Source organism: Wasmannia auropunctata, unplaced genomic scaffold (genome assembly GCF_000956235.1).
Source record: "Wasmannia auropunctata unplaced genomic scaffold, wasmannia.A_1.0 LD335983.1, whole genome shotgun sequence".
In the NCBI taxonomy this organism is placed as follows: domain Eukaryota; kingdom Metazoa; phylum Arthropoda; class Insecta; order Hymenoptera; family Formicidae; genus Wasmannia; species Wasmannia auropunctata.
In genome coordinates, this window is record NW_012026907.1 from 269,735 (window position 1) to 279,936 (window position 10,202).

General features: G+C 38.3%; 1 protein-coding gene across 1 annotated transcript; it reads left to right on the forward strand.

The window, feature by feature from the left end:
• The first annotated feature begins 250 nt into the window (after positions 1-250).
• LOC105454554 lies at positions 251-2,428 on the forward strand. The gene is made up of 2 exons (XM_011697230.1): positions 251-393; positions 1,699-2,428. The coding sequence occupies exon 2, from the start codon at positions 1,920-1,922 to the stop codon at positions 2,268-2,270; it is 351 nt and encodes a 116-aa protein (XP_011695532.1). The 5' UTR covers positions 251-393; positions 1,699-1,919; the 3' UTR covers positions 2,271-2,428.
• The last annotated feature ends 7,774 nt before the right edge of the window (positions 2,429-10,202 follow it).

Consider the following 10,202-nt stretch of genomic DNA (forward strand, 5'->3'; position numbering starts at 1 on the left):
TGTATAAGAGACAGAATGTGAGAACTGAGAAGAATAATCGACTACGATTGGACAATTTCTTAAAGCTTCATTAAAATTTTAACTATTTTAAATTTGCTACTGTAAATAGCGCAGACTTTCGATATTTACAAAAAAAACCGAATATTAATATATCTCAAAACATCGGCAATTAATAATCGATTATTTGAACAAAAACTATCGGACGTATCGATTAATCGATTAATATCGCGCATTCCTATCATTTATGTTATGATCGTTACGCTAAGGGAGATAGAGCTGGTAGAGGACGCAAGATTCGATCGAGAGCGTTGAAAGCGCAGAGAGCGTGCCTTAAGGCGAGACGAACGATAACTTGTGTACAGCCACCGATTTTACGTATCGGATCGATCGCAGGTAATTATTACGATCTTCTATTCCGCCCAAAATACGGGCATGTAAAATAGCGTGAATCTTTCTAACCGTGATATTTATTCAATAAAGCTTGTCTAATAGTGTTGCCGTCTTCGCGCTTGTCACGATCACAGTCACTGCGTATCGTTTCATGTTTGTATTTGCGTCATGATTTAGCATTAACTGTCACGTATCTAAGTCTATTCCGCATCGCCTTGTGTCGTTTTTATATTTTTTTGTTTTGCTATTTACGAGTACTTGCAAGCCGCAAACTGTTTATCCAAGTCGCACCGCAAAATTCATACAAGTATTACTGTGTTGTCGCATTCCGATTCTTAACAGCAGGTTACCTTATTTTCTTATGGCACCCGCTCTTATGCGAGTCCGCGACACGGCCAAACTCTTGTGTGATGAGATGCTTAATAAATCATTACGGGGGGGGGGGGCGAGTTTCGTCACTCAATTAAGAAAATGATGCAATACACGGACCGAAACGAAACACATTCCGATCGAGCTGTCACAACGAACTTAACGGCAGGGCCTTAACGTTAGACATTTGGTGCCTAATAAAATATTAACAAAATAAAATACAGTCATTGCAGGATTTGAAGAGCGATAGAGAAAGAGTTGTTGGTAATTATTATATGAGAAATAATTTCTGTATCTCTGTAGTAATCGTTGCGTCGTGATGTGTTGTGTCAATCCTTTTCTTTTCAACAATGAATAAAAATATTGTGCGTGTCACGAACCTAGAACACTTTCGTATATCGTTCTATATAGAACTGAAATTTCGAGTGAAATTCGGTTCTGTTAAATTTTGAATATCTCCTGACGGTGTGTCTGTTGTCTCAAGCCGTATAGCATTCCAATATCTTTGCTTGTCCTTCAATCGTTTTTTTTCCGTGCTCTGGCAGACGTGTCAATCCGTGTTTACGTTTGCAATCTTTGTGCGCTGAGAATCTCTACGCGTGTTTTTTATTCTCGTTATTGATTATTTACGAACTTTAAATTTACATTATTAAAATTGTTCGTTTCAAATCGTGTTTCGCTATTGATAGTTTCAAAATCTATTGTTGAAAATTAGCAGGTCAGAGAAAGAAAAAAAAATCTATAATAGAGAGGCTTATTACGTATTCTGTATTAATGTCGTATAACACCATGTCGCTTATTACGTATTCTGTATTAATGTCGTATAACACACATGTCTGTTACACCTGTAATCGTATACTACGGCTGGAAAGATTCACGTCAAAAATTTATTAAAGCCTTATTCACCCCCCTGACTGAGCTGAATTTTGATTTCGCCAGAAATTATCGTTGTCGACTGGATCAATTGTCAGCTACCAGAACCATGTGGGGCGAGCGGATATTTTACCGGATATGGGGGCATGTCGTCGAATTAATTAATAGGCTTATGTTGGGATTCTGGATATATTTCCATGAGATTGTTTCCATGAGATTCATTGAGATTGATAAGCCAGTAAATTTTTGGCAAGACGGACCCGCGCACACCATGATATGCAGGTGCTATGAAGTCCGAGATGTCGGACCTCAAACCGATCACCTACCCAAAACCCGGGATGGGGCGGTTCAGACGGACCCGCACCCCAAGTATCCACCCCTGTGGATGGTGCGCGAGAAGAGACGCCGCTTACTCGCTCGAGATCCACTACTGTAGGTATCTGGACCCAGCAACTCTCGACCCCCGGACCCCCGACCAGCAACGTCGCAGAACTGCACGCCGAGCTCATCCCGGAGTAGCGATATTCCACCGAATGACTTCTGGAACTGCGGTGATGTGGCGCACCATTATTCCAATTACCCACAACCCCGAAGGTTGCAATTCTGTTATGGATGCGGAAGAAGAGGAGTCACCATAAGGACTTGCCCCCATTGTAGAAGAGCCTAGAGAGACCTCGAACTTTATCATCCCGATCGCAGGCATGATTTTTGAAAGAAATAGAGGCTGTCGAGTACCGAAAGACCCAAAAGGAAAACAATAAAAACTAAAGTTATAATAGTAATAATAATAATAAAAGAAATTTATTTTTTTTCTCTTCGACACACTTTTCCGTTGAGTGACTCTGCAGGAAGACGACTCGAAGCTATTGAAGGCGACCTTTAGCAATTATTTTTGAAGTTTCGCGTTCCTCTCGACAGTACTTTCTTTTTAACTCCTGTTTCGGTTTTGAGAAAGGAAAGGAGAAAAACGAGCTGTTTAGGGAATGGGTCTTTTATGTTGGGTATTTTGTTTTTGTCGTACTCAAAGTGAGCCTAACCTCGTACGATGAGCCCTGGAGAGGACTGTATATACATAATTTTTTTAAATTTATGATAAATTCACTTCGAAATAAAGGTTTTATTTATAATAAATTCTTGAGATTCACGTCGTAGCACACGTCGTGCTTTGCTCACACTAGGGCTTCAAAATTCGTTCGGATTTGATGGATTTTATTCGGATTACAAATAAATGTGATGCTTTAAATTCGCGTTATCCGGATATTCGAATTTTCGAAGAACCCGAATAATAAAAGTGTCGAATCTAGATTTTGAGTTTCGAGTTAGGCCCACTTTATTTATCTTATTTTATTTATATTTTATTGACGTTACAACATTGTATAGCTGTCGGAAGCGTGTGTGAGACGACGAATTCAGATCCGCATCTGAACTTGAATCCGGATTACCCGAATAATCAGAATAATTCGGTTTTTAGTTTTCAAATCCAAACCGATCTCGGATATCCGAATATTTAGAAGCCCTAAGCTTATACTACTTCCTTTGCTTGTATCGCGTCATATCGAGCGTATTATTCCTGTGAGCTCGTATCACTGAGATATCATTGTTATCGCGTTGTCATACTTGTCTACATGATCGAAACCTATATCTCACTGTTAAGAACCCGCGGGCTGCTAACCCGCGCGTCGCTACACAGAAAATTAACGCGGCACTGTATACTGTACAAAATGTTACATATAATTATATTCATATTCAATAACTTATATTTAAAATTATTTTTCCTTATTAAAACATATTTCCTCGCAATATCCAATTGTAGATTTTTTTTGTTAAGTATTCATAAAAGTTCTGTGCGAGACAAACGATGATTATAATACGTTACAAGCGACCTTCTCTATTTTCCGTTCCGCTACCGGAAATATTGTCTCTGTCACCTCGACCTTAAAATCTCGCCCAACCTTACAGCCTTCAATTATCGGATTATCGACCGATTCGAATATCCGCTGAAATATCGTAGTTGCACGTAGCGTTTATTAAACTCACTGTGTAGTCGTCGTGAGAGCCACGGGCGGGGTGGGAGAGGGAGAGGAAAAAAAGGATGGCGCGCCGGGTACGCGCGAAAGGGCTTGAACTCGCAATCACGCCGCGCGTTACGCGTGCGTTTTCCGTCGCGTCGCGTAAAGGGTTGTTACGTAGCGGCGAATTATAAAAAAGGGTGTCCTTTTGTAACAGGCTCGGTTCTCTCTCGCTTTGGTGTACCTGTCGCCGCTCCCCATTCCCCCATTCCCTGCGTCCCCTGCATCGCTTCGACTTTCTCTTCTCTCGGCCTGGATGAAATATTTAATAAACTCGTTACGTGGGCACCCCGCTCTGAGTTGGCAGCCGACGTAATAAATCGTCAACGAAGTTTTACCCTCTACCTCCTCTTCGCACCCCTGCCTATACTGTTCTTCGCACTTCTCTCTCTCTCTCTCTTTTTTTTTCTTTTTGACCATCTTTCTCACGCACATACCTTCGTGTTCTACAATTATTCTGCGCTGTTTCGAGAAGCCGTAAAAGTTTGTCGGTAAAGTTCAGAGGTCTTGCCAGCACTCCCATCTCACGAAATGAGAACTTGCTTTCTTTTTAATTAAAAACATTTTGAGCGGTTTCGCTTTTCATGTTCGTTATAGATTTAAAAATAGAGTATAAGTAATGCGAATATGATACTGCCTTTAATATGTTGTGTATACACGATGTTCTAAGTTTTTTTATTTTAATATATTCAGAACAGAAGGTGAGGAAAAGTTTGAAAGTACTTTGGAAAATAATTTCATTTCTTTTCAATTAGACTTTACAGTATATTATATTATATTAAAAAATAAAAGAATCAGGATTTTTAATTTTTTCCAGTTTGTATATTACACTTATAATAATTTACATATTTTATTAAACTGAATCCCTAATCTTAATCAAAAAGTATTATACATATGCTTTTGTTTATATAAAATCTGTAATAATCCTGAAAAGATTTACAGAATTTATACGAAAAGGCTCACATCCTCATTTTTACTCTGTTGGAAGTCACTCAATTTTCATATATTTTTCCATCTTTTAGACTTTACAGTATATTGTATTATATTAAAAATAAAAGAATCAGGATTTTTAATTTTTTCCAGTTTGTATATTACACTTATAATAATTTACATATTTAATTAAACTGAATTCCTAATCTTAATCAAAAAGTATATATGCTTTTGTTTATATAAAACATCTGTAATAATCCTAAAAAGATTTACAGAATTTATAACGAAAAGGCTCGCATCCTCATTTTTACACTGTTAGAAGTCACTCAATTTTAATATATTTTTCCATCTTCACATTTAAGAGGGATATTTAGGGATTACATTTTTTAATGAAGTATTTTAGGTAATAAATTAAATTACTTTTGACGAGGAAAACATATCTTTCTTAATCGAAAACGTTCTCATTATGAAGTTTCATGAACGCGTTCGCGTCTCGGAAATGTGCGTTGACAAGGCATGCAGACTGATTGCCACGGTGTGTATATCCGCCAATTAAATCCCGAATCTCATAACGAGGCGACCCGCCGAAGGGTACGAGGACGACGCTGCCGCTCGCGCCGCGTCGCATCGCGCCGGTTTGGATCTTGCGTTATCGCCGCGAGGTGCGCCGGGTCGCGTACAGCTCGCAACTGCAATAAATACAACCGGGGAAGTTTCGGATGTGCAGATTCAAATTCGCGTGTACGCGCGCTTTAGAAACAAGTCGGCTGCGCAGTCACGAAGTCGGCGACCGACGGTGCACACAGCTAGACGATGTTAATTGGATTCGAGTCCATGTCGCGTGCGCTGCCAGCGAAGGAGCCGCGAATTATTCAGAACGATCGCACGCCCGAATTATTCTTGCGATTGCAGCGAAACAACAGTTTCACCGGTCCCTCGACCGGTTATCATCGATTATGAATAAAGAACTTACTGCAACAGAATGTGAACTAGCCCACATTTTGTAAAAACGGAGAAAATGAATTCTAAAGTTTATCATTTTTTAACTTTAGAGTCCATTTTCTCCATTATTACAAAATGCGAGTATGCAGCCCACTGTTGCAGTACTGTTGAAGATACGTATGGACAGAAATGTAAAAAAAAAAACGATTTTTTTTTCTGAAAGAAAAAAACATTTAAAAAAAAACGTGTTTTATTTCATTGAAAAAATATAAATTTGACTTTTTTTCTAATTCCGATATTACGGCTAATTAATTGTAAATATAGTAATTATATAATTATATAATTATATAATTAATTTTAATGTGATCTGTTAAATCTACATTTAACTTATAATTAATTTTAATGTGATCTGTTAAATCTACATTTAACTTTTACAAAAGGAGAATCTTTTTAATTCTTTTTCTAAACAGCTTTTCCTTAAGTAGAATTTATTAATTATTCATTGAAGTCTTTGCTTCAAAATATGTTTCAGAATTAATATATTGGCTTTCTCGTTCTGCGTAAATGTTAAAATGATGATAATTTAAATCTACTATCTATAAAATAAAAAATCATGAAAAATTAACTTATATTAAAGAAAATATAGATATTAAATAGACATTTGAAAAAAAATTTTTGAGAAAAAAACGAGACTTATGTTTTTTTCTTAAAAAAAAACCGTATTTTATGAAAAAAAGTAATTGGTTTTTTTCTATTTACATCTCTAGTATGGAACGACATTCCTAAATTCTCGTCTCCAATACGCCTGAGAATTTCGCGCGTATAAATGGCTAAATGAACTAAAATACATTTTCAAATTGGTTGAGATCAAGTCCTTTTCTCGTTTTCGATGTCGCTCACAAATATATCCTATACCTATTAATTATTTATTCTTTAGAATAATAGCTATTGTTTTACCATAACTGCGACTCAACACGGTACAGAAAATGAAATTTAGCGACGACGCGTTTATGTTTCCGCGACTCGTCTCACTCGGTATACGATATATATATACTTTTCAAGAGAGAAAGAGAGAGAGAGAACGGAGAGACAAACTTTACCTCGCGCGGCTCGCGCGCGAGTGCGGATGCGCAACGGTCTGCTGCGAGGCGCGGCAGACGCGCCACGTAAAGAGCAATTTGTCGCTTTCACGAGTCGCGGGGAATAAACAATGCGTCCTGTAACGCGATCTTCAAAGCGTCTGCCGGCGTCTCGAGCCAGGTCTTGAGGGATGCGTCCCACGTTCTCGCCTTAATTCAACGAAGCTTAACCCACCCGCCCACGAATTCGATACCACGCCAGCCGCAACGAAGAGAAAGAAGAACGAGCCACCGTCCTCGGTCGCGTAACTCGGTCCATTGTTTGACACCAATAGTATCAAGTCCGATCTCCGAAGTGTCTCGAGAGTGGGTTTCCGAAGGGATGATGGATGGACGGCCGATAATAACGATCGCGCGAGCCAGCGTTTCCGTGGACGTCTTGTTAGAGGATACCGTTTCGACAACAGAGAGGCAAAAGAAAGAGAGAAAGAGAGAGAGAGAGAGAGAGGGATGAGCTTCCCCTCGGGAAATTTCTTGTACCTGTTATATGAAAATTGTTTGTGATGAATTTCAGATGGCGACGCATTCCTTATGCATAGCTTTATGCAGGACAGCCCACCTAGATAAAAATATCCGCAAAACTGCTAAATATTTTTGCAGATTCTCCAACAGGTTCAGTAATCTTATTTTCATAAAGAGATTTGAGAATGCAGCTATTTTAATTTTCATAATTAACTGTAATAATGAAACGTGCGAGAATTCTGTAAAGATTAACGTTTTAATGTTGACTGCTATTGTGGTCCATCCGTGACTGACGTCTGACTTTTCAGTAGCGCCCTGGTGGTCGCTGGCGGCAGACGCTATCGAAATTTTTTAAAACGTTGGTAAAAAAATAAATGCCATTTAATATAAAGACTTGAATGACATAAATAGATAACAATTATACGTAAAATAAAAAATGCATAATTTGACACTATTCATGAACAGTCTTATCTAATATTACTTACACATTTTGTCATTTATATCCTTATGATATTGAAAATTCTGTTGTGGCGTACATGACTGATAAAACTCGCTGAGGGCAGACGTGTTAATATTCCGACAAACATTATTGTCTTATTATTTAAAACTGTTTTTTATAACAATGCAACTTTTTATATCCACTTAATCGGCACCTGTTTTGATTATTTTTGTCGTTATTATTATAAAAGCAGACGATTACGATTAGAGTTGTTATCGCGAGAAATCGTGAAAACATTGGACATATTTAAACTACACAGTAAAAAAAATTTAAAATAGCACTGCGCACGCGCGCGGATGTGTGTAATCTTTCAATCGATACAATTGTCATTAAAATTCTATCGGTGGACTCGTTTTCTTAATTATCGTGCTTATTTCGGGTTTTACAAATACCTTAACGATTTGAATAGAGTATAAAGAATTGAGTAGAGATAAAATAAGGAATAAATAAAGTATAAATAAAGAAGACTAATTTATTCCTGTTGAATTACATCTAAAAATTGTATTTAAAGAGAAAATAGCTCTAACAATTTGATTTTCGTAGAAAATGTCACTCATTATTCCTGTCTATCTCTGCGAATCTGAATACTCGCGTTTAATTTTGCATGCGCAATACGCGCAAACTGTTGTCGCGCACAATGAGCAAAGTGCTGCGAAGCTTGCTGCGAGCAATTTTGCTCGCCTTACAAAAAGAGGTTTTCTGAATAAATACGCCATAGGTGGATCCGCGAGGACGAACGTCCTCGCGAAGCTCGAGAATGTCAAATCACACGAGATGCGCTTCTCTCTCTTTTTCTGTCTCTCTCTCTCTCCCTCTCTCTCTGTTTCTTCAGATCTATTGTCGAGAAAAATCGGGATGTGCGAGAATTCATTCGTCGTCGTTGTCGTCGTCGTCGGAAGAAATGTCATGCATTCGCATCGGGTCATCGGGCACTCATTTCCGACGTGACTCGCGGCTGCTTCTTTTTCAAGCGATAGGAAAACCTAGGGATGGTACCCGGGACGCGTGCAGCCCCGAGCGTATTTGCGTTTCGATACGGCGAAATCACGTTGGCGCGCGGAACTCTCTCGTCGATATTGGATGACGTCCTCCTGTTTTGTTAAGCGCGGAAACGCGCCCTTCCCGGCTCCCCCCCCCCCCCGTGAGTTATCTCGCGAAACAGCTGCGATTATTCTCTCGCGGCAGAATTGATTCGCGAAGAATCCTCCGTCGACGCCTCGGCCGGCTTTCTCGCAATGCTAATCCACATTTATAAACCAATATTTACACCAGCATATAGAGGATCAGCTGATTGATGATACACTGATGGAAAGCCGGTAGCAAAATAATATTTGTTGATGAAAAGCCAGTAAAATGATAGCTGATTCTGGCAGATAATGTTCTCTCTGAAATAGCTGGCGCGTGTGCAACATGTCGATCGCAAATTTTTTACAAGACTAGAAAATAAGTAGAAGATGGCATAACAATGGTCTAATTTTTGAATGCCATTAACTTAAGCTAAGTAAGGGTTTTTGACTTAAGAATATAAAACAGATAATGAAACACTCATTTTTATTTTTTAATATATCACTCTAATTTAAAACATTTTTTAGAAAGCTAAATTAATCTTTCTACTCTAAAAAATTTATTCTATTAAAAATGATTTTTATTAAGAAATATTCTGAGTTTTTGTTCCTTAAAATGGTTTAACACTGCGGAGGTCACATCTTCATCACAGGTAAATTTTTTTCACGTAAATCGGATTTCAATTTAAAAAAAAAAACAATAATTAAATAATCACTTTTATTTTTAAAATTGAAATCCGATTTATATAGAAAAAAATTTAACAGCGACAAAGAAGTGTAAATCACTTTAAAGGCGAAAATTTACAGTATTTTTATAATTACAGAAAAATTTTATCTAAAAAAAAGTGTATTGAAATAAAAGGTAAATACACTGAAAAGTAAAATTGGCTGTTTTATCATCTTTTTTATGTTCTTAGGCCGAGACTTTTTAATTTTATTACGTATTTTTGTTCATTATAACGTTTCTCGAATTTCTTTGCTCGAATATAAATCAAATTCCGGAAGCTCATGCAATCAATTATGCCATATTATTGATATTCAATTATGCCCAAGTATGTCTCGTCCGGATGGAAACTATGTAGTTGTGCTCCCGCACCTACCTTGACAACAGATTTTAAAATACCGCCAAAAATAAAAACGGCGGTGAATCGGGCGCTGTCGCGCCTCCTGTGTTCCCGCGCCTCCTGCGTTCCCGCGCCTCCTGCGTTCCCGTGCGCTGCGCGCGCAACGACTCTCATTGTGTTCTGTTCGCTTGCCTAGACAACAGTGCCCGTTATCACATTTTCTGCTTTTGGTTTATTTGTAGATTTTTTGCGCTATGTCGAAGCACAAGGACAAGAAGAAAAGTTCGAGACACTCGAGAGAGGATGGAGTATCTCGGAAGCATCATTCTCGTGTTAAAAGGTCGCGAGATAGATCGCGAGATCGCTCGCGAGACCGTTTCCATGGAGACAGATCGCGATCA